We start from the raw sequence: 25,855 nt of genomic DNA on the forward strand, positions 1-25,855 counted from the left end.
CCCATCCACCATGCCTGCCACATCCACCATGCCTTCCGCCATCCACGCCCCATCCGCCATGCCTGCCTCATCCACCATGCCTGCCCCATCCACCATGCCTGCCCCATCCACCATGCCTTCCGCCATCCACGCCCCATCCACCATGCTTGCCCCATCTGCCATGCCTTCCACCATGCCTGCCTTATCCACCATGCCTGCCCCATCCACGATGCCTTCCTCCATTCACACCCCATCCACTATGCCTGCCCCATCCGCCATGCCTACCACCATGCCTGCCCCATCCACCATGCCTGCCCCATACACCATGCCTTCCCCATCCACCATGCCTGCCCCATCCGCCATGCCTTCCACCATGCCTGCCCCATCCACGATGCCTACCGCCATCCACGATGCCTACCGCCATCCAAACCCCAATCCACCATGCCTGCCCCATCCACCATGCCTGCCCCATCCACCATGCCTTCCACCATGCCTGCCCCATCCACCATGCCTGCCCCATCCACCATGCCTGCCTCATCCACCATGCCTGCCTCATCCACCATGCCTGCCCCATCCACCATGCCTTCCGCCATCAACGCCCCATCCACCATGCCTGCCCCATCCACCATGCCTTCCGCCATCCATGCCCCATCCACCATGCCTGCCTCATCCACCATGCATGCCCCATCCACCATGCCTGCCTCATCCACCATGCCTGCCCCATTCACCATGCCTTCCGCCATCAACGCCCCATCCACCATGCCTGCCCCATCCACCATGCCTGCCCCAATCCACCATGCCTGCCCCATCCACCATGCCTGCCCCATCCACCATGCCTTCCACCATGCCTGCCTCATCCACCATGCCTGCCCCATCCACCATGCCTGCCTCATCCACCATGCCTGCCTCATCCACCATGCCTGCCCCATCCACCATGCATTCCACCATGCCTGCCTCATCCACCATGCCTGCCCCATCCACCATGCCTGCCTCATCCACCATGCCTGCCTCATCCACCATGCCTGCCCCATCCACCATGCCTGCCCCATCCACCATGCCTTCCGCCATCCATGCCCCATCCACCATGCCTGCCTCATCCACCATGCATGCCCCATCCACCATGCCTGCCTCATCCACCATGCCTGCCCCATCCACCATGCCTTCCGCCATCCACGCCCCATCCACCATGCCTGCCTCATCCACCATGCCTTCTGCCATCCACGCCCCATCCACCATGCCTGCCTCATCTACCATGCCTGCCCCATCCACCATGCCTTCCGCCATCCACAACCTATTCGCCATGCCTGTCCCATACGCCATGCCTGCCTCATACACCATGCCTTCCCCACTGTGTTCTCGCCTTTTATTGACTACATGTTCTATTTATGGTAAGAATGTGATAGGAGAAATAGGACACAAAATACACAGGAAGTCCTATTGAGAACAGATGGCCTCCGAAAATCGATGTGCTGTGAACGTACGACAGTAACAGCTACCGCCTAGCCGTCCACCACGCTAGCGTTGCTTTAATGCTGAGCCCTCCTCGGTGTCATGGAAACCAGATAACCCCCAGATCTGTGCCTGTCATTATTCCCATGATGCCTCCTGCCAGCTGAGCGGAGGCTGAGCCAGGCTATATGAGGACGCTGCCAGATGATGGGAAACAGATGCTGCTGTGGTATTGGTAGACCGAGCAGCACAACAGATCACCTCTCTGACTCCAACTGACAGAGAGAGCAGCGTTGTTGTGGTTGTCCACTTGTGGGGCGCTCCCTCGTTAGGCCTACCTCTCAAGGGAAAAACAGATCCTAGTGGCTTGTTCATTTGTTGTGATGTACGGTTTGATGTTGTGATGTACGGTTTGATGTTGTGATGTACGGTTTGATGTTGCGATGTACGGTCTGATGTTGTGATGTACGGTTTGATGTTGCGATGTACGGTCTGATGTTGTGATGTACGGTTTGATGTTGTGATGTACGGTTTGATGTTGTGATGTACGGTTTGATGTTGTGATGTGAGGTTTGATGTTGTGATGTATGGTTTGTGTGTGCGAATCGAATCGACAACCGCTTGTCAAGTCATAAAGTGAAGAAAAGGTTAAGTTAAGACCAAGTTAATTTATAACTAATGTTGAATGTATTCAATGCTTTGGGAATTTCCGTGATTAGCTACACAAACACACATGTTTTGGGTAAAATGTTAATGCTGTGCGATTTCCATACAAGCCCTTAATAATATCAAATGTTAAATCAATTGTGTTTAAAACATTTGAAAATGTTTTGATGTCAAAGTGTAAGTTGAATAACTTAACAGCCTCTTCCTAATTTCAATTTGTTGGGCCCTGTTTTCTTAAATTGACAACATACACAATGTAACAATATTTCATGGTGGTGCAAATGTTTAGGCATATCTATGCTTATGGCACTGTTTAGCATTAGTTGAAATTATCAAAGAACAGGAGGACATTTTGGGATTGCACCTTTAAATAATTAGTAGTATTATTTTGTGATAGTTGCAAAACAAATGGCAAACAACGGTAATTAGTTATGATTAGCACATGCAACATTTTGACCTTTTAACAATCAAACATACAGTACCAGTCAAAAGTTTGGACACACCTACTCATTCCAGGGTATTTCTTTATTTTTACTATTTTCTACATTGTAGAATAATAGTGAAGACATCAAAACTATGAAATAACATATGGAATCATGTAGTAACCCAAAAAGTGTTAAACAAATCAAAATATGTAAGTAGAATTTCAAACACAGATTCAATCACAAAGACCAGGGAGGCTTTCCAATGCCTCGCAAAGAAGGGCACCTATTGGTAGAGCATGGTTGAGCCTCTGTAGCTCAATTGGTAGAGCATGGCGCTTGTAACGCCAGGGTAGTGGGTTCTATCCCCGGGACCACCCATATGTAAAAATTTATGCACACATGGATAAGTCACTTTGGATAAAAGCGTCTGCTAAATGGCATATTATATTATATTTTTATAAAAGTAAAGAGAAAAAAAACAGACATTGAATAATCCTTTGAGCATGGTGAAGTTATTAATTACACTTTGGATGGTGTATCAATATACCCAGCCACTACAAAGATACAAGTGTTGCCGGAGAGGAAGGAAACCTCTCAGGGATTTCACCATGAGGCCAATGGTGACATTAACAGACTTTTGAATGGCTGTGATAGCAGAAAACTGAGTACTGATCAACAATTTAGTTACTCCACAATACTAACCTAAGAGTGAAAAGAAGGAAGCCTGTGCAGAATAAAAATATTCCAAAACATGCATCCTGTTTGCAATAAGGAACTAAAGTAAAACTGCAAAAAATGTGGCAAAGAAATTAACATTTATGTCCTGAATACAAAGCGTTATGTTTGGGGCAAATCCAACACATCACTGAGTACCACTCTTCATATTTTCAAGCATGGTGGTGGCTGCATCATGTTATGGGTATGCTTGGCAAGAACTAGGGAGTTTTTTGGGGGGTTAAAAATTAACAGAATAGAGATAAGCACAGGCAAAATCCTAGAGGAAAACCTGGTTCAGTCTGCTTTCCAACAGACTCTGGGAGACATTCACCTTTCAGCAGGACAATAACCCAAAACACAAGGACAAATATAATAGTTTACTTTAAATATATTATTCTTAATGTGTCATCCAGTGTAAAAAAAAAATCTATTACTTTTAGTTTTTGAAATGACAACACATCTAAGCAGCCATGTTCAGAGAGTTGTGTATTGGTCTCGCCTGTAAAGTTTACCGAATCCCTTTGGTACAGTGGGTCTGTTGTCAAAGTGGGTCTGTTGTCAAAGTGCACCACAGGTCTCTAAAGGGGCCTTGTGTGGCGCAGCCGGGGGAGACTTATGAATTCCTTAGTGATTATGGTTGCGTCATCCTCTCAGCCACTGTGCGTCCGCATACATAGGTTGAGGTTTGGTTTTCTCTTTGCAGAACTCGGCTGTGCTCGTATAGTCCCTAAAGACCTTCGCTTGAAAAACTAGAAAAAAGGTGGCAATATTACAGTTGTTTGTCCCTTTTGAGCCACCGTAGCAACAACATAGCTAGTACACTTCCTCAAAATAGCCCAAATGAATCTAAGATTAATCAAGAAATCTGTAATAAATGTTGACATTTTTGCAGAGGAGGTCTTAGTCACGCAATTTTACATCTAAGATGTTTGGTGCAGTATTTCTCATGTGGAAAAATGTGCATGAAAACTAGTCGTCTCTCGTTGAATGACAACAAATACGTCATTGAAGAATCCCGTCCATAGTTCCCACTTAGGGCTGGGCGGTATACCGTATTTTACTATATACAGTACCAGTATTGATGCACGGACCGGTTTCAGTTTTTACTTTACCTTCTATTTAGCAAGGTGTTGCTAAAATAATTTGTGCTAACCGCTAATGGTAATCACTAGTTAGCTGGCTAGCTAGCTTGCTAAATGTACTAAGAGTCAGAGAAAACGTAGCTAGCTAATACTGCCTGTGTACCAGTGCTGGTGTAGGCCTAGATAAGCATGTTTGTGCATCGGTATCTTATCAGAGAGGAATAGGCGAAGCATGAATATGTTGGCTAGCTAGCTAGCTACATGAAGTAAGAGACCATGTAATGTGACATCTAATCACCTGGAAACACCCTGTCAATAATTCCTCCCTGGTTTATTCATTATTGTCATGTCAAACAACAATGTATTCAAGGGGCTGCCCACTATATTCCAACTCTAGAATTAGAATAATCATTATATTTCCATGATTCCAACAGTTCACATATTAACTAGGCCTATATTTTATGCTGCATGGCACAGTGTGGAAATTATAATAAAAGTGCAGGAAATGTATGAAAATGCTGAGAATTATTATTGTTTGGAGTTGGATTTAACAGTATAAATAAGGGGTGGGCATAGTGTCAGTGGGTTTTTGTTTTTTCCTTTCAATTAAGACCTAGACAACCATGTGAGGGGAGTTCCTTACTAATTAGTGACCTTAATTCATAAATCAAATACAAGGAAGGAGCGAAAACCGACAGACACTCGGCCCTCCGTGGAATGAGTTTCACACGTGGTATAAATGGAGAAAGCCCCATTGAAATCACTTATACTTTATGTGTTGCCATCCTATATCTACTCATAAAGCATATTTAGAACTTGTATTATTGAAAAACATAAAATACAGTCAAAAATATTGTGATATTATATTTTGTCCATATCGCCAAGCCCTATTCCCACTCCTACTAGGAGTAGTACTGTAGACCAATAACTGACGAACGGGCGTAGACTTCGGTAACCGGACTTTGATTTTCCTCAATAAAAAATGTTGTGTGCTTAAACAGCCCCAAAAACGAACAGAAACTTCACAAAATGTTGTCATAATGTTTGTGCAAACTGTTTCAACTGGGCAGCATGCGGCTTTAGTGATATACCAAGTCTATTTTTATCACAAAGCGTTTCAGGACAACCGAGATATGTCAATAACAAGTCTTCTCTGGTCACCTTGCATTCGGTTTCCTACGATTGGAGAGGAATTCCGCTTTTTTGCTTTTGAATAGGTATCCATGCAGTGACATTCTCGAGATTTGGGCTTAACGCACAAACAGAAATGCATCAAGGCCCTAGCAGCACACTTTAGTACAGCCCTCTAAAGCGATACAATAACCAACACGTCTATTGGAGATGTACATCCAATTCCGGTCAGGAAGAACCCCACGGCCTCGTCAAAGTCCCACTGTGGCATTGAAAAGAGCGGTAGTGTTGCCTTGCGTGGCAAGTTGCCACCATGACTGGATGGGAACCGTGGCTTGCTGCAGGACCTTGTCCCTGTGCCACTGCTCCAGGCAGTCCAAAGCTTCTGGGATGGTCTTGCTCTCAAACTTGTTGGCAAACATGCTGTTTCTGTTGATGATCCATTGCAAATCCTCCAGACCGTAGATGCAGATGTCCCTGACATAACGGCCTGCGGAAAGACGAGCAGCAGCAGAAAGGACATGCAGATCAGATCAGTGTCAAATCCTATCAACTGCTGTTGTGTAAACTGTTTACTTGCTAATCTAATCTGAAACCAAGGAGCAAAAAATGCCCTAGACAAGTGAGTTCAAGACTGGAAACTGACAATGACTGGGATCAGGAGTTGTTGTACCTTTGCATCCGTTGTGTTCAGTCCCCTCTTGGTCCCTCCATTTTATCGCCCTGATCTCGCCGCTCCAACCTCCGTCTACATGACTTCCTGGCGCTTCTAAGAGCAGATAACCGATCCAAAACAGATTATATCTCATTCTCACATTTCAGTATTCATAGCCTTTTGAATGTCATCAGTGATTCACGGGACACTGATCTACTCATATACTGTAGATAAAGCAAGCCGCAAAAAAATCAGTACGAATGAATTCCCCCTAACTTAATTTTAAGTCCTTCTAGGGAGTTTTTCCTAGCCACTGTGCATCTCCATTGCTTGCTGTTTGGGGATTTAGGCTGAGTATCTGTAAAGCACTTTGTGACAACTGCTCATGTAGAAATTGCTTAATAAAATAAAATGGATTGTGCTAGGCTGGTCTACTGTACTTGAAACAGTGTGGGCATGTTGAACACATTCCTTTTAAGTTTCAAGCTTTATTTACATTTTTACATTTTAGTAATTTAGCAGACGCTCTTATCCAGAGCGACTTACAGGAGCAATTAGGGTTAAGTGCCTTGCTCAAGGGCACATCGACAGAATTTTTTCACCTAGTCGGCTCGGGGATTAGAACCAGCGACCTTTCGGTTACTGGCACAACGCTCTTACCTACTAAGCCCTTTATAAAGGCTAAAAGTAATATTTGAACAGTGAACACCTCAAATACATTTAAGTTAGCCTTTCATGAACTTACATGAACTCACAGGTACTAGGCCGCCAGGATTTATGGACTTCGCATAGGTTTTTCGTCTCCTAGGTATTTGCTTTTGGAATGCATTTCAAATTGGAAAGGCTGTGTGTAGCATAGCTATGCACTCATGGAAAGGTCTAGTGTTGTAGAAGTCTCATCCGTTTTCCTCACGGATGTAACAGTTCGAAATGTCCCTATATATTGACATAAACTCAGTACCAATTGTGTTGTGGAGATTAACTTCTATTGGCCACTGTATTAGAAAGTTGCTTTTTATGAGTGGTTCTAAAGCCTTTACCTTTGATGTGATTGAGTGTCACCCAGTAGTGCTCATCTGGGCTGAATGCGTCTTTGGACCACTCCAGCAAGTCCCTGGACACCTGACTTCTCAGTACAAACTCCACAAAGGTCCTGGTTAGCGCGTAGTAGGCTGTGCCAAAGTATATCTGCACCCCGTGGGGTGGAGCACCCTTCTTTGGGGCTCCTCGCTTGGGGGCCGAGTGGGAGCCCCTGACCTCCCTGTAACTCAGCTGAGTCCGGTGCCTCATGGACGCCGGCTGCTTGATGCCCGGGGTCATGTTCCTGTCCCTCCACTCCTTGCTCTGCATGTAGCGCACCAGCTCCAGATTGCTTTTGACGGGGAAGTCCTGGCCACACAGGTTGACCACCTTCCTCCAGGGCACCGGCGATTCCACCAGGTCCCTCATACAGTTGATGTCTGCCTGCAGCCGCGAGAAGCCGGCGTAGGTCACCATCTCGCTGCGGCTGGCCAGGAACACGTTGGGGAAGCAGCCCACCAGGCTCTTCACAGCTTCCCTGTACTCCTTTGGAGCCTTGACGTCCACATGGACACAGTAGACATTCTGGGGCGCGTAGATGGCCCGCAGCAGGCGCACAAGCAGCTCCAGCTCCTTGTGGACAGTGAGGATGAAGGCCAGAGGGTAGTCTTCCTCTTCGCGGCTCAGTGGGCTGGTGATGAAGTGGAGCTCCCTCACCAGGCGGGAGCAGTCCAGGTTCCTGCCTCCACCCCCCATACGCAGAAGATAGCTCTCCACCTGGCAGTCGTGGCGTTGCCATGCTGGCGAGCCTGCAGTGCTGGGGAGGAAGGCTTGGCAGTACTGGGAGAAGGGCCTGCAGCCCAGGGGCCTGCGCTGACCCTTGGGATCTGTAGGGTCCTTGGCACTCAGGTAGATGACTGAGCAGATGAACATGCAGATTCCCAGGCAGAACAGGAAACTGCACTTGGTGCCATCCAGCTGGAGCATAATAATCCAGCACCGGACGGACACCATGCAACCACCTGCAACAAAAGACCAGGGTTAGCTAGATCCTCTGTAGCTCAGCTGGTAGAGCACGGCGCTTGTAACGCCAAGGTAGTGGGTTCGATCCCCGGGACCAGCCATACACAAAAAAAATGTATGTACGCATGACTGTAAGTCGCTTTGGATAAAAGCGTCTGCTAAATGGCATATTATTATTATATTATTTAGGCTGTGCTTTGAAACGACAAATCCCGACTCGAGACATTAAAAGTCTCTAAAGACTCTGAACCTTCCATACAGAAGAACCAACATTATCCTTGGCAATGTTTGACAATCTAAGGAGACTCTAGGTGTTCTTTCCTCATTGCTGCTTAGTTTGGGGTTCTTTCTAGAGGTGTTTAACGATCCAGCACACAGCAAACAAGAGCAGCTTTTTATGGAGCTCGTAGTAGTCCGATCACAACAGATGACGCATGAAACAAGTGTTTAGAGAAAAAATACATAGCCAGTGCAGCTAGATGGACTGAGGAAGCCAGCTCAGGTTGAAGAAGTTGAAGAAATTTATAATTAACCAATACAGGGCCGTTACCGAGTGAGGCAAGACTGCATTTCCTTTTGTGCAACAGAGGCATGGAACAGTCTGCAAAATACGTTTCACCTAGATGTACTAGTGCTCCTTAGTGAGTTTAAAACTATGTCCCAAAACTCTGTTGAGGAGGAATGTAAGTGTTTCCTGTAGGCCTAATCCGCTCTTAATGACGTGTTGTGCTGTTTGTATTGTATGTTGAAATGTTTTAATGTTATATTGACTGCTGCTGCTTTCTTGGTCAGGTCTCCCTTGCAAAAGAGGGGTTTCTTCCTGGTTAAATAAAACATAAAAAAATAAAAAAGGTATATAGGAAGGACTGAGAAGCTCAGTTCTGGTGACTTTTTAAAAGGACATTCTAGTCCAATGAAAATAAAATTATGCTGACACCAAATTGGTTAAATTATTATTTGTTTAAATTATTTTAACATATTAGAGCATACATATAGCCTATGCATGTTCCATATTATCAGGTATGCTTTTAGGAATAAGCATTATCACCTGTAGCCCAACTGATGCGGTATAGTGGCTATAAATAAATAGGCTGAAGCATGGGGTTGCCTATCTGCATTTACCCACTGTACTCTATTGGGCTAATCATTAGCTAGATCCCAAATGTGATATTTTAACTAGTTAGTATCCTATTGATTAATTTTATTTCCCCAATAAACTTACATAAACACAGTGAATATAATGTAGGCCTACCTGTTAGGGTAACTTGGGGTAAACTGCCACCCGGGGTAAGAACTACTTCTCACATAAACATACTTTTAGGTAAGGTGGTGTTTTTCACTAAGTTACCCTACAATTGAGCCTTGTTACATCTAGCCCCACTCTCCCCTATGCACTCAAAGTGAATTGTGGAGCGGTAACATGCCTAACGATGGCTCTGCATATTTAGGATTTGATAAATAAATAAAGTAGGAATGGAAAGCTAGGATCCCCCTATTTTTAACAATGGCTATCAAAACTGCTGTTTTCCCCGCGATTGCAAGACTTGTTGTGCATTGACTGCTTGTCAGAATGCATGTTTCCCTCCCTTGAATGCGCCTGGAGATAAATATTTATCTTGCATAGAACACACAACAAAAAGCCGACTAGGTACAGTGCCATCAGAAAGTATTCATACCCCTTGACTTATTCCACATTTTGTTGTGTTACAGCCTGAATTTAAAATGGATTAAACATATTTTCTTCTCACTCATCTACACACACTACCCCATAATGAAAAAGTGAAAATGTTTTAAAAATTTGTGCATATTTATTGATAATGAAATACAGAAATATCTCATTTACATAAGTATTCACACCCCTGAGTTAATACTTGTTAGAATTAACTTTGGCAGTGATTACAGCTATGAGTCTTTCTGGGTAAGTCTCTAAGAGCTTTGCACACCTGGATTGTACAATATTTGCACATTATTCTTTAAAAAACGTATTCAAGATCTGTCAAGTTGGTTGTTGATCATTGCTAGACAGCCATTTTCAAGTCTTGCCATAAATTTTCAAGCTAATTTAAGTCTAAACTGTACCACTTAGGAACATTCAATGTTGTCTTGGTAAGCAACTCCAGTGTTTATTTGGCCTTGTGTTTTACATTATTGTCCTGCTGAAAGGTGAATTTGTCTCCCAGTGTCTGTTGGAAAGCAGACTGAACCAGGTTTACCTCTAGGATTTTGCCTGTGCTTAGCTCTATTTCATTAATTTTTATATAAAAAAACTCCCTAGTCCTTGCCGATGACAAGCATACCCATAACATGATGCAGCCACCACCATGCTTGAAAATATAAAGAGCGGTACTCAGTGACGTGTTGTGTTGGATTTGCCCCAAACATAACGCTTTGTATTCAGGACAGAAAGTTAATGTCTTTGCCATATTTTTTACAGTTTTACTTTAGTGCCTTCTTGCAAACAGGATGCTTGTTTTGGAATATTTGTATTCTGTACAGGCTTCCTTCTTTTCACTCTATAATTTAGGTTAGTATTGTGGAGTAACTACAATGTTGTTTATCCATCCTCAGTTTTCTCCTTTCACAGCCATTAAACGTTTAAAAGTCACCATTGGCCTAATGGTGAAATCCTTGAGCGGTTTCCTTACTCTCGGGGCAACTGAGTTAGGAAGTACGCCTGTATCTTTGTAGTGACTGGGTGTATTGACACACCATCCAAAGTGTAAATAATAACTTCACCATGCTCAAAGGATATTCAATGTCTATTTTCTTTTATTTCTTATTTTATCTACCAATAGGTGATCTTCAATGCGAGGCATTGGAAAACTCCTGAACTTGTTTAGGCTTGCCATAACAAAGGGATTGAATACTTATTGACTCAAGACATTTCAGCTTTTCATTTTTACACTAAACAAAAATAAACACAACATGCAACAACTTCAAAGGATTTACTGAGTTGCAGTTCATATAAGGAAATCAATCAATTAAAATAAATATTTAGGCCCTAATCTATGGATTTCACATGACTGGGAATACAGATATGCATCTGTTGGTCCCAGACACCTTAAAAAAAAAAGGTAGGGGCTTGGATCAGAAAAACAGTATCTGGTGTGACCACCATTTGCCTCATGCAGTGTGACACATCTTCGCATAGTGTTGATCAGGCTGTTGATTGTGGCCTGTGGAATGTTGTCCAACTCCTCTTCAATGGCTGTACGAAGTTGCTGGAAATTGGCGGAAACTGGAACACGCTGCCGTACACGTTGATCCAGAGCATCCCAAACATGCTCAATGGGTGAGATTGAGCATGTAGGCCATGAAATAACTGGGACATTTTCAGCTTCCAGGAATTGTGTACAGATCCTTGCGACATGTGGCCATACATTATCATGCTGAGACATGAGGTGTGACGATGGATGAACGACACAACAATGGGCCTCAGGATCTCGTCACGGTACTCTGTTCACAACGTTAACATGAGCAAACCGCTCACCCACACGACGCCATACACGCTATCTGCCATCTGCCCGGTACAGCTGAAACCGGAATTCATCCGTGAAGAGCACACTTCTCCAGCGTGCCAGTGGCCATCAAAGGTGAGCATCCCTGGGTTGTGCAAACCCACAGTTTCGTAAGATTTCCGGATGGCTGGTCTCAGGCGATCCTGCAGGTGAAGAAGCCGGATGTGGAGGTCCTGGGCTGACGTGGTTACACGTGGTCTGCGGTTGTAAGGCCGATTGGACATACTGCCAAATTCTCTAAAACGACGTTGTTTGGTAGAGAAATTAGCATTAAATTATCTGGCAACAGCTCTGGTGGACATTCCTGCAGTCAGCATTCCAATTGCACGCTCCCTCAAAACTTGAGACATCTGTGGCATTGTGTTGTGTGACAAAACTGCACATTTTAGAGTGGCCTTTTATTTTCCCCAGCACAAGGTGCACCTGTGTAATGATCATGCTGTTTAATCAGCTTCTGGATATGCCACACCTGTCAGGTGGATGGTTTATCTTGGCAAAGGACAAATGCTCCGTAACTGAGAGAAATAAGCTTTTTGTGCGTATGGAACATTTCTAGGATATTTTATTTAGGCTCATGAAACATGGGACCAACACTTCACGTTGCGTTTATGTTTTTGTTCAGTATAAATTGTAAAAAAATTCAAAAAACATAATTCCACTTTGACTCTATGGGGTATTGTGTGTAGGCCAGTGTCACAAAATTGCAATTTTATCCATTTTAAATTCAGGCTGTAACACAACAGAATGTGGAAAAAGTCGAGGGGTGTGAATACTTTCTGAAGGCACTGTAAATAGATAAACTATTCTACTATGGGGTAGTCTGATTTTTCTATTCATTGTTTGTTTTGTTTGCAGAGGAAAAGTACAGTGCCTTGCAAAAGTATTCAGCTCCCTTGGCATTTTTCTTATTATGTTACATTACTACCTGTAATTTAAATGGATTTTTATTTGGATTTCATGTAATGGACATACACAAAATAGTCCAAATTGGTGAAGTGAAATGAAAAAAGTTACTTGTTTCAAAACATTCTAAAAAGTAAAAAATAAATAAATTGGTGTGTGCATATGTATTCACCCCCTTTTCTATGAAGCCCCTAAATAAGATCTGGTGCAACCAATTACCGTCAGAAGTCCCATAATGAGTTAAATAAAGTACACCTGTGTGCAATCTAAGTGTCACATGATCTCAGTATATATACACCTGTTCTGAATGGCCCCAGAGTCTGCAACACCACTAAGTAATTTAAATTTAAATGTAAAAAAGTAAGGGGCACCACCAAGCAAGCGGCATCATGAAGACCAAGGAGCTCTCCAAACAGGTCAGGGACAAACTTGTGGAGAAGTACAGATCACGGTTGGGTTATAAAAAAGCAATCAGCAACTTTGAACATCCCACAGAGCACCATTAAATCCATTATTAAAAAATGGAAAGAATATGGCACCACAACAAACCTGCCAAGAGAGGGCCGCCCACCAAAACTCACAGACCAGGCAAGGAGGGCATTAATCAGAGAGACAACAAAGAGACCAAAGATAACCCTGAAGGAGCTGCAAAGCTCCACAGTGGAGATTGGAGTATCTGTCCATAGGACCACTTTAAGCCATACACTCCACAGAGCTGGGCTTTACGGAAGAGTGGCCACCACAAGGCATGTGGGAGACTCCCCAAACATATGGAAGAAGGTACTCTGGTCAGATGAGACTAAAATTGAGCTTTTTGGGCATAAAGGAAAACGCTATGTCTGGCGCAAACCCTCTCATCACCCTGAGAACACCATCCCAACAGTGAAGCATGGTGGTGGCAGCATCATGCTGTGGGGATGTTTTTAATTGGCAGGGACAGGGAAACTGGTCAGTATTGAAGGAATGATGGATGGCGCTAAATACAGGGAAATCCTTGAGGGAAACCAGTTTCAGTCTTCCAGAGATTTGAGACTGGGACGGAGGTTCACCTTCCAGCAGGACAATGACCCTAAGCATACTGCTAAAGCAACACTCAAGTGGTTTAAGGGGAAACATTTAAATGTCTTGGAATGGCCTAGTCAAAGCCCAGACTTCAATCCAATTGAGCATCTGTGGTATGATTTAAAGATTGCTGTACACCAGCGGAACCCATCCAACTTGAAGGAGCTGGAGCAGTTTTGCCTTGAAGAATGGGCAAAAATACCAGTGGCTAGATGTGCCAAGCGTATAGAGACATACCCCAAGAGACTTGCAGCTGTAATTGCTGCAAAAGGTGGGGGTGAATAGTTATGCACGCTCATGTTTTCAGTTTATTTGTCTTATTTCTTGATTGTTTCACAAAAAAATAATATTTTGCATCTTCAAAGTGGTAAGCATGTTGTGTAAATCTAATGATACAAACCCACCCAAAAATCAATTTTAATTCCAGGTTGTAAGGCAACAAAATAGGAAAAATGCCAAGGGGGGTGAATACTTTCGCAAGCCACTGTAAATGTTGACTGTTCTAGCATCTTCAAAATGTGGCTCAGAATAAATATTTTTTAATATTCCATATTTCTTGGGTGGGTCTGGCAATGATTTGCCGTGGCGCCGCGCCATATACAGTTGAAGTCGGAAGTTTACATACACCTTTGCCAAATACATTTAAACTCAGTTTTTTCACAATTCCTGACATTTAATCCTAGTAAATATTCCCTGTTTTAGGTCAGTTAGGATCACCACTTTATTTTAAGAATGTGAAATGTCATAATAATAGTAGAGAGAATGATTTATTTCAGCTTTTATTTATTTCATCACATTCCCAGTGGGTCAGAAGTATTAGTATTAGTATTTGGTAGCATTGCCTTTAAATTGTTTAACTTGGGTCAAACATTTCGAGTAGCCTTCCACAAGCTTCCCACAATAAGTTGGGTGAATTTTGGCCCATTCCTCCTGACAGAGCTGGTGCAATTGACTCAGGTTTGTAGGCCTCCTTGTTAGCACACGCTTTTAAAGTTCTGCCCACAAATGTTCTATAGGATTGAGGTCAGGGATTTGTGATGGCCACTCCAATACCTTGACTTTGTTGTCCTTAAGCCATTTTGCCACAACTTTGGAAGTATGCTTGGGGTCATTGTCCATTTGGAAGACGCATTTGCGACCAAGGTTTAACTTCCTGACTGATGTCTCGAGATGTTGCTTCAATATATCTGTGCTTCACGGTTGGGATGGTGTTCTTCGGCTTGCAAGTCCCCCCCTTTTCCTCCAAACGTAACGATGGTCATTATGGCCAAACAGTTCTATTTTTGTTTCATCAGACCAGAGGACATTTCTCAAAAAATTACGATCTTTGTCCCCATGTGCAGTTGCAAACCGTAGTCTGGCCTTTTTATGGTGGTTTTGGAGCAGTGGCTTCTTCCTTGCTGAGCGGCCTTTCAGGTTAAGTCGATATAGCACTCGTTTTACTGTGGATATAGATACTTTTGTACCTGTTTCCACCAGCATCTTCACAAAGTCCTTAACTGTTTTCTGGCAGGTAGCTTAGTGGGTAAGAGCGTTGTGCCAGTAACCGAAAGGTCGCTGGTTCTAATCCCCGAGCCGACTAGGTGAGAAATCTGTAGATGTGCCCTTAAGCAAGGTACTTAACCCTAATTGCTCATGTAAGTCACTCTGGATAAGAGCGTCTGCTAAATGACTAAAATGTAAAATGTAAAAATTTGCACCAAAGTACGTTCATCTCTAGGAGACAGAACGCGTCTCCTTCCTGAGCGGTATGACAGCTGCGTGGTCCCAAGATGTTTATACTTGCATACTATTGTTTGTACATATGAACGTGGTACCTTCAGGCGTTTGGAAATTGCTCCCAAGGATGAACCAGACTTGTGGCGGTATACCATTCTTTTTCTGAGGTCTTGGCTGATTTCTTTTGATTTTCCCATGATGTTAAGCAAAGAGGCACTGAGTTTGAAGGTAGGCCTTGAATCACATCCACAGGTACACCTCCAATTGACTCAGAGGATGTCAAATAGCCTATTAGAAGCTTCTAAAGCCATGATATCATTTTCTGGAATTTTCCAAGCTGTTTAAAGGCACAGTCAACTTAGTGTATGTAAACTTCTGACTCACTGGAATTGTGATACAGTGTATTATAAGTGAAATAATCTGTCTGTAAACAATTGTTGGAAATATTAATTGTGTCATGCACAAAGTAGATGTCCTAACCGACTTGCCAAAACTATAGTTTGTTAACAAGAAATGTGTGGAGTGGTTGAAAAACAAGTTTTAATGACTCCAACCTAAGTGTATGTAAACTTCCGACTTCAACTGTATAAATGACTGCAGTGGAACCACTGACATACTCTAGCTCCTAAATACAATATCCCTGCTCTAAATAGAAGCACATGGCCATTTCTACCTTTATTCATTTTCATTTTTCAATAATAAGTGGACACAGCTTAATCCTCACGTACAGTGGGGAGAACAAGTATTTGATACACTGCCGATTTTGCAGGTTTTCCTACTTACAAAGCATGTCGAGGTCTGTAATTTTTATCATAGGTACACTTCAACTGTGAGAGTTGGAATCTAAAACAACAATCCAGAAAATCACATTGTATGATTTTTAAGTAATTCATTTGCATTTTATTGCATGACATAAGTATTTGATCACCTACCAACCAGTAAGAGTTCCGGCTCTCACAGACCTGTTAGTTTTTCTTTAAGAAGCCCTCCTGTTCTCCACTCATTACCTGTATTAACTGCACCTGTTTGAACTTGTTACCTGTATAAAAGACACCTGTCCACACACTCAATCAAACAGACTCCAACCTCTCCACAATGGCCAAGACCAGAGAGCTGTGTTAGGACATCAGGGATAAAATTGTAGACCTGCACAAGGCTGGGATGGGCTACAGGACAATAGGCAAGCAGCTTGGTGAGAAGGCAACAACTGTTGGCGCAATTATTAGAAAATGGAAGAAGTTCAAGATGACGGTCAATCACCCTCGGTCTGGGGCTCCATGCAAGATCTCACCTCATGGGGCATCAATGATCATGAGGAAGGTGAGGGATCATCCCAGAACTACACAGCAGGACCTGGTCAATGACCTGAAGAGAGCTGGGACCACAGTCTCAAAGAAAACCATTAGTAACACACTACGCCGTCATGGATTAAAATCCTGCAGCGCACGCAAGGTCCCCCTGCTTTATGGTAACAACCTCCTTCCCTCAGTAAGAGCATTGAAGATGGGTCGTGGCTGGGTCTTCCAGCATGACAACGACCCGAAACACACAGCCAGGGTAACTAAGGAGTGGCTCCGTAAGAAGCATCTCAAGATCCTGGAGTAGCCTAGCCAGTCTCCAGACCTGAACCCAATAGAAAATCTTTGGAGGGAGCTGAATGTCCGTATTGCCCAGCGACAGCCCCGAAACCTGAAGGATCTGGAGAAGGTCTGTATGGAGGAGTGTGTGCAAACCTGGTCAAGACCTACAGGAAACATATGATCTCTGTAATTGCAAACAAAGGTTTCTGTACCAAATATTAAGTTCTGCTTTTCTGATGTATCAAATACTTATGTCATGCAATAAAATGAAAATTAATTACTTAAAAATCATACAATGTGATTTTCTGGAGTTTTGTTTTAGATTCCGTCTCTCACAGTTGAAGTGTACCTATGATAAAAATTACAGACCTCTACATGCTTTGTAAGTAGGAAAACCTGCAAAATCGGCAGTGTATCAAATACTTGTTCTCCCCACTGTAGGTCTACCAGTTGCTCCTGCTAACAGATGGATTATCTCTGTAAGAAGTGAGCTACACTGCTTCACTTCGTTCACCGCACTACCACCCAGGTGGAGAGTCAATAAGAATCCACTAGAAAAGGGAGACGTTTTTCTCTTCAACACCCTCTGCAGTCGCCTAATAGCACACTAGAGAGACGTATTCACCTGAGACTTGCTGAAACCTTGTAATCGGTGGCAACCTGTTGCAGAGATTTGGACATCGGGCTTGTTATGGAAACGTGTGAGAGTGTAATGAGATCACAAGGGTCTCTCACAGAAAAGGCACAGGCCATTGTAACATGAGGAAAAGAACAAACAAAATTGGTATCCGCAGTAATTACGTCAACAGACAGAGAAAGCTGTCTTGGCATACTGACTCGTGAAGTAGAAAAGTTGTCTTGTTTGCTTATGACAAATGTTTTAACTGCCATTAATTCATTGTCTGCAGTAACAGTTAATAGGAAACGTTTTAATAATTATTATTTGACCCCCTCTCAATCAGAAAGATTTCTGGCTCCCAGGTGTCTTTTATACAGGTAACGAGCTGAGATTAGGAGCACACTCTTAAAGGGAGTGCTCCTAATCTCAGCTTGTTACCTGTATAAAACACACCGGTCCACAGAAGCAATCAATCAATCAGATTCCAAACTCTCCACCATGGCCAGGACCAAAGAGCTCTCCAAGGATGTCAGGGACAAGATTGTAGACCTACACAAGGCTGGAATGGGCTACAAGACCATCGCCAAGCAGCTTGTTGAGAAGGTGATAACAGTTGGTGCGATTATTCGCAAATGGAAGAAACACAATAGAACTGTCAATCTCCCTCGGCCTGGGGCTCCATGCAAGATCTCACCTCGTGGAGTTGCAATGATCATGAGAATGGTGAAGAATCAGCCCAGAACTACACGGGAGGATCTTGTCAATGATCTCAAGGCAGCTGGGACCATAGTCACCAAGAAAACAATTGGTAATACACTACGCCGTGAAGGACTGAAATCCTGCAGCGCCCGCAAGGTCCCCATGCTCAAGAAAGCACATATACATGCCCGTCTGAAGTTTGCCAATGAACATCTGAATGATTCAGAGGAGAACTGGGTGAAAGTGTTGTGGTCAGATGAGACCGAAATGGAGCTCTTTGGCATCAACTCAACTCGCCGTGTTTGGAGGAGGAGGAATGCTGCCTATGACCCCAAGAACACCATCCCCACCGTCAAACATGGAGGTGGAAACATTATGCTTTGGGGGTGTTTTTCTGCTAAGGGGACAGGACAACTTCACCGCATCAAAGGGACGATGGACGGGGCCATGTACCGTCAAATCTTGGGTGAGAACCTCCTTCCCTCAGCCAGGGCATTGAAAATGGGTCATGGATGGGTATTCCAGCATGACAATGACCCTAAACACACGGCCAAGGCAACAAAGGAGTTGCTCAAGAAGAGGCACATTAAGGTCCTGGAGTGGCCTAGCCAGTCTCCAGACCTTAATCCCATAGAAAATCTGTGGAGGGAGCTGAAGGTTTGAGTTGCCAAACGTCAGCCTCGAAACCTTAATGACTTGGAGAAGTTCTGCAAAGAGGAGTGGGAAAAAATCCCTCCTGAGATGTGTGCAAACCTGGTGGCCAACTACAAGAAATATCTGACCTCTGTGATTGCCAACAAGGGTTTTGCCACCAAGTACTAAGTCATGTTTTGCAGAGGGGTCAAATACTTATTTCCCTCATTAAAATGTAAATCAATTTGTAACATTTTTGACATGCGTTTTTCTGGATTTTTTTGTTGTTATTCTGTTTTACACTGTTCAAATAAACCTATCATTAAAATTATAGACTGATCATTTCTTTGTCAGTGGGCAAACGTACAAAATCACCAGGGGATCAAATACTTTTTTCCCTCACTGTATGTCACTATATATCAGTTTATCCAGTATATCACTATGGATCAGTTTATCCAGTATGTCACTATAGATCAGTTTATACAGTATGTCACTATAGATATTTTTTGTTAAATGGGAATTCATGATTGCCAAAAAGAACTGACTTTACCACCACCTGTTGCCATTATTATATTATATTAAACACTGCTAGTTCTCATGGAGCCATATGTTTATTTTTATCACCAGTTAATGAACCAATTGAAAGCTCATCGGTGGAATTGTTGTTACCACACACAGCTGAGCTTAGCATATTACCTTCACCACCATTTCAATTCCGGGCAATAAATACAATCTTTCATCACCTCCAAGAGTTTATGAAACACACACGCACAGAGAAAGAGCGAACAGAGAAAGAGCGGCAGGCTAAGTCTAACCAGTTACCTTAATTGCAGTTGAGCCCAGGTATTTTCGCTGAAGAAGATCTTAAACATTAAGCCCCTGACCAAAACATGGCGGGCCGGAACCAGCAGGGAGTAAAGACAGGTGCACACGGAGCTGGAACCATGGGTCGGCAAGGGATGGGCAGGTGGAGCTGAAGCTGCTGCTGCGCGCTGCGTTTGTTGTGGTTGTCTCCGGGTAGCGCGTGGCTCGCAAGGTTGCTGTGCTCCGCGTGTTTCTCTACTGTGAGTTTGTGTCTGCATCTGTATCTTTCATTTCTTGCCCTAGCGTGTGTGTTGGAGGTGCTTCCTCTGCATTTCCCCTGAGACGAGGGCCGGGCCCTGCCTGGTAACAAGCGGCTTCTCTCTCATTTGGCGCACACACACACATACACTCATACAAGCAACCTTTCCCAACAGTCTCCTCCCCCCTTCAAACTACTTCTGACTTCCTTTTTTCTCTCTTCCTCTCTCACCCCATCTTTCTCTCTCTCTCTCTCTCTCTCTCTCTCTCTTGCTCTCTCTCTCTCTCTCTGTCTCTCTCTCTCGCTATCTTCTCTCTCTCTGTCTCTCTCTCTTTCTCTCTCTCTGCCTCTCTCTCTGCCTCTCTCTCTTGCTCTCTCTCTCTGCCTCTCTCTCTCGCTCTGTCTCTCTCTCTTCTCTCTCTATCTCTCTCTCTCTCTCTTTTATCTCTCTCTCTCCCTCTCTTCTCTCTCTCCCTCTCTTCTCTCTCTCTCCTCTCTCTCTCTTCTCTCCCTCACTGCCTCGCTCTCTCTGCCTCTTTCTCTCTCTCACCCATCTCTCTCACCCCATCTCTCTCTCTCACCCCATCTCTCACCCCATCTCTCTCTCTCACCCCATCTCTCTCACCCCATCTCCCATCTCTCTCTCTCTCTCTCTCTCTCTCTCTCTCTCTCTCACACACATCTCTCTCTCACCCCATCTCTCTCTCTCTCACCCCATCTCTCTCTCTCTCTCACATCCTCTCATTAACCTATAATTTCCTTGCCTCTCTCTTTCTGTCTGTCTCTCTGTCTTTCTTTTCTTTGAGACCTCAGGTGGTTCTGCTGCCTGTGGCTTGTTTAGTACTGAGTAGAGCGCAGCCGGCAGCGACGACAGCCCCAGCCAGGGTTTGTTTGCTGCTTGATCAGCGACTGAGATTAGCCCTCGTTGTGTTAACAGGGCCACGTGTTCAGAGGTCACATTGAGCTGCCACCAGGACACAATAGGTCCCCCCTGCTGGTCGGCTTTTGTCTTCTTTTGGCCGAGTGTGACGTTATTAGTCTGCGTATGTCTCACCTCTCGTTTTATTAATGTAAAGAAACATTCAGTAGTGATCCACATAGGTCAGTGTTTTGTTTTTATGGAAAGGCAAAAAATAACACAAACTGATTTCCGGATAAGAAGCTGGAGTGATTTGAGTGGAATAGTGATTTTTTCCCCCCCCTTCATTTATTATTTAATTTCATATGTGACCGACCGCCTCGATTCGGTCTTATGTAGCAACATTTTAAATTGTGTTTTTTACATTGAATAAAAGTAGAGACTCAGAGCTACAAAATGGTATATCATACACTGCAGTTGAGGAACAATGGGGAGGTATTTCTGCTTTGAAAGTTGATAAACTTGTAAGAAAATGGTCCTTGAATGTTTTGGTACACCTACTGTAGAGTTCTTCTTTGTCTACACCAATTCAGCATGGTTCACACCATCTTAAGCCTTAGCCCTCCCATCTCTTTAAGGATTCACATGTGAGGCCATGTGCTAAACAGAGTGAGTAAGGTAGTGTATTAAACAACCAAATATTTCAAGGCTAAAAGTGGTGAAAGTAGGAGCCTACAATAAGGAAAAACTAAATGTAAAATACTTTTATCTAGTTCTTGGCCTATATCCTAATCTGACTTTGGTGCAGGTCATGTTGTTCTTTACATTACCGTCTCTGGTAAACACGCACTATATCAAATAAAATCTAAGTTTATTTAGATATGCACAGAAAGTATAAACAGTACAGTGAAATGAAATGGTTACTTGCATATTTGCATAGTATAAATATCAAAAATAGAGAGTGTCCAGATATAAATATTTTATCTTTACTTGTCTAAATTGATGGGTCATGTGAAATAAATGCTATAATCACCCCCCAGCCATATCTATCTAAGTGGATGGGTCAATATTGTATAGACATATACACATGTTCATGAAATACAATAGATGGCCGTAATCACCCCCAGACACACTTGATAGGTAATGTAATCATCTGGCGAAGTGGAGTCTTTTGTTAGGTAACATTAGGCTATAACTAGCAATGCAAATTAATTTCTGAGAGACAAATTATATTACAACACAGATCATGTAATCATCTGGCGAAGTGGAGTCTTTTGTTTAGACATGTAAGCTAGCTAGCTAGCTAAACAATGAACCATAATCCCAACCCATACAATACTAGCAATACAAACCGATTGCCATAGCTAGTCACCATGCATGAAATGCTGTAGTATGAATCTGCAGGTAGCTAAAGCTAACAAACTAGGTTCAATGTTAGCTAGCTAGCTAACATTAGGCTATAACTAGCAATGCAAATGGATTTCTGAGAAACAAATAATATTACTACAGTACACAGATCATACACGTAACGTTAGCTACATAGCTAACAGTATGCTTTAACTTGCAATAAGAACGACTTTCTGACTAAATTAGAAACGTATAATATCTGAAAATGTATCTAACTAGACTCTTACCCGTATACATGGATGAACGCTTCTCCCTCTCTCTCATGGATGCCATGGTTGCCCTTAGTTTGAAGCTGTAATCCAGAGACAGGTGTTTTATACAACAGCATTCTGTGTTATTTTTTCAACTCCCTCCGCATTTGCAATCAAATGCCAGAACTTTCTCCATCTGCTTAGCCACCGTACTCTGCTTCCATCGGGCATTCCACTGATTTCAAAACTTGGTCAACATCTTCTGTGACAACAACACTGTTGATTGCCGTTTCTTCCCCATCACTGTCATCAGAAGACTCTACAATGTCTGGTTCAATGTTATTGTTTTTTAACCTAAATCAGGGATTTTCTCATTGTCTGATTCATTTTCATGGCACGATCGTCCTCCAGAAAGTAGTCAGTCCATCACACATTCTTCCCACTGATCTTTGTCAATAGCACTAGCAATGTTGTTGAGAGCAGTAGCAACACTTTTGCAGTTCTCCATGATATCTTTGAAAAAAGCCACATTAGCAAGGACTATCTACACATACTGAGCAGCTCATGTTATAGACAGAAGCATGCTACATGGCAGACCAATCCGAACTCATCTCTCGGCATGTCCAGTCCATCCATTATCTCAGCCGATCATGTCTAGCGGGAACGTTCCTGTCTTTTTCCGTGGCTAAACCAACTAGGCTGGCCAATTACCGTCATCCAAAATTCCATGACCCTCACAGCCCTATTTGCATGCACACTGTATGAAACCACTTCAGTTGGTTGCAGCTATATGCCATTCATATCTGTTTGCTTTTATTGTCCTGCACCTATGCCTCTACTGACATTAATTCCAATTAGACTGGTTTTGGATTTCTCCCTGACCAAGGTGGCTGCCATTTTGGAACTTTGAGGATTTATGACATAGCCCCTCTAGTAATATAATAGGATCTCTATGGGTTGCAGTATCGTAGTACTAGGCTTAGGCTATTAAGCTATTTATTGTTTTGTGATTATAACTACAGTGGGGAGAACAAGTATTTGATACACTGCCGATTTTGTAGGTTTTACTACTTACAAAGCATGTAGAGGTCTGTAATTTTTTATCATAGGTACACTTCAACTGTGAGAGACAGAATCTAAAACAAAAATCCAGAAAATCACATTGAATGATTTTTAAGTAATTAATTTGCATTTTATTGCATGACATAAGTATTTGATCACCTACCAACCAGTAAGAATTCCGGCTCTCACAGACCTGTTAGTTTTTCTGTAAGAAGCCCTCCTGTTCTCCACTCATTACCTGTATTAACTGCACCTGTTTGAACTCCTTACCTGTATAAAAGACACCTGTCCACACACTCAATCAAACAGACTCCAACCTCTCCACAATGGCCAAGACCAGAGAGCTGTGTAAGGACATCAGGGATAAAATTGTAGACCTGCACAAGGCTGGGATGGGCTACAGGATAATAGGCAAGCAGCTTGGTGAGAAGGCAACAACTGTTGGTGCAATTGTTAAAAAAATGGAAGAAGTTCAAGATGATGGTAAATCACCCTCGGTCTGGGGCTCCATGCAAAATCTCACCTCGTGGGGCATCAATAATCATGAGGAAGGTTGAGGGTTCAGCCGAGAACTACACGGCAGGACCTGGTCAATGACCTGAAGAGAGCTGGGACCACAGTCTCAAAGAAAACCATTAGTAACACACTACGCCGTCATGGATTAAAATCCTCCAGCGCATGTCCAGGTCCGTCTGAAGTTTGCCAATGACCATCTGGATGATCCAGAGGAGGAATGGGAGAAGGTCATGTGGTCTGATGAGACAAAAATATAGCTTTTTGGTCTAAACTCTACTCGCCGTGTTTGGAGGAAGAAGAAGGATGAGTACAACCCCAAGAACACCATCCCAACCGTGAAGCATGGAGGTGGAAACATCATTCTTTGGGGATGCTTTTCTGCAAAGGGGACAGGACGACTGCACCGTATTGAGGGGAGGATGGATGGGGCCATGTATCGCGAGATCTTGGCCAACAACCTCCTTCCCTCAGTAAGAGCATTGAAGATGGGTCGTGGCTGGGTCTTCCAGCATGACAACGACCCGAAACACACAGCCAGGGCAACTAAGGAGTGGCTCCGTAAGAAGCATCTCAAGGTCCTGGAGTGGCCTAGCCAGTCTCCAGACCTGAACCCAATAGAAAATCTTTGGAGGGAGCTGAAAGTCCGTATTGCCCAGCGACAGCCCCGTAACCTGAAGGATCTGGAGAAGGTCTGTATGGAGGAGTGGGCCAAAATCCCTGCTGCAGTGTGTGCAAACCTGGTCAAGACCTACAGGAAATGTATGATCTCTGTAATTGCAAACAAAGGTTTCTGTACCAAATATTAAGTTCTGCTTTTCTGATATATCAAATACTTATGTCATGCAATAAAATGCAAATTAATTACTTAAAAATCATACAATGTGATTTTCTGGATTTTTGTTTTAGATTCCGTCTCTCACAGTTGAAGTGTACCTATGATAAAAATTACAGACCTCTACATGCTTTGTAAGTAGGAAAACCTGCAAAATTGGCAGTGTATCAAATACTTGTTCTCCCCACTGTATGTACCACTGACATTTGGATGGTATTATTGATCCGCAGTACACTGACTGAACTATGACCTTTGCTTCATGTCTTTGTTGTTGTGGCTCTGAAGTACACCAAATGTATTTCATATGTTTAACTCGTTTATTTGCGTTGAACATTGTGCACAACATAGACATACCGTAGGTGAGGTGAGAAGCCCTAAATGAAGCGTTTCATTAAGCCATCACCGTTGTGTTAAATTAATGAATTAAAAATAAGATACTAAAAAGCATGTATGTCATAACAATAATGTATAAGAATGTCAGGGCTTAACTAAACCTGCTCTTTGTTGTAGTGTGGTGACCCATTCAAAGAAGAAGACCTCGTCGTCCTCAACGGGACCAAGGAGGAGGTGGAGAAACTGAGGAAGATAATGGAGGAGAAGAGAGCCAAGGCAACAAAGGTTCGCATTCCTTGAGTTTTCAAATAACATTTTAAGGGGAAATCCTAACTTCCACTTAAAGGGATAGTTCATCCAAATTACAAAATTACATATTGGTTGCTAACTTTTGTCACACCCTGGCTCTGGGACTCTATATGTTGAGCCAGGGTGTGGATATTCTATAGGTTGTATTTCTGTGTTGGCCAGAGTGGTTCCCAATCAGAGGCAACGAGTGTCAGCTGTGGCTGGTTGTCTCTGATTGGGAGCCATATTTATAGAGGCTATTTGCCCACAAATGTTGTGGGATCTTGTTTCTAGTCTGTTTGTGTTAGACCGTGAACTGTCACGTTATCGTTTTGTTGTTTTTGATCGTGTCTCTAATAAAGAGTATGTTTGCCTGCAACGCTGCGCCTTGGTCCTCCTCTGTATACGACGATCGTGACAGAAG

At 43.2% G+C, this 25,855-nt stretch overlaps 2 protein-coding genes across 2 annotated transcripts in view; one reads left to right on the forward strand and one right to left on the reverse strand.

The window, feature by feature from the left end:
- Window positions 1–25,855, forward strand: part of LOC311133811 (replication termination factor 2-like) — a 44,763-nt gene that overhangs the window by 9,593 nt on the left and 9,315 nt on the right. Inside the window, exon 2 of the mRNA XM_084167389.1 lies at window positions 25,321–25,428. Within this exon, the coding sequence (XP_084023515.1) occupies window positions 25,321–25,428 (108 nt within the window). The remainder of the gene's footprint in view (window positions 1–25,320; window positions 25,429–25,855) is intronic.
- Window positions 5,701–8,111, reverse strand: gcnt7 (glucosaminyl (N-acetyl) transferase family member 7; the record flags this gene model as incomplete). The annotated part of the gene is made up of 3 exons (XM_084166900.1): window positions 5,701–5,939; window positions 6,123–6,215; window positions 7,145–8,111. 3 exons carry the CDS (start codon window positions 8,109–8,111, stop codon window positions 5,701–5,703), a joined length of 1,299 nt encoding a protein of 432 aa, XP_084023026.1.

The sequence above is a fragment of the Coregonus lavaretus genome (assembly GCF_964263955.1).
Source record: "Coregonus lavaretus genome assembly, chromosome: 8".
Classification (NCBI taxonomy): domain Eukaryota; kingdom Metazoa; phylum Chordata; class Actinopteri; order Salmoniformes; family Salmonidae; genus Coregonus; species Coregonus lavaretus.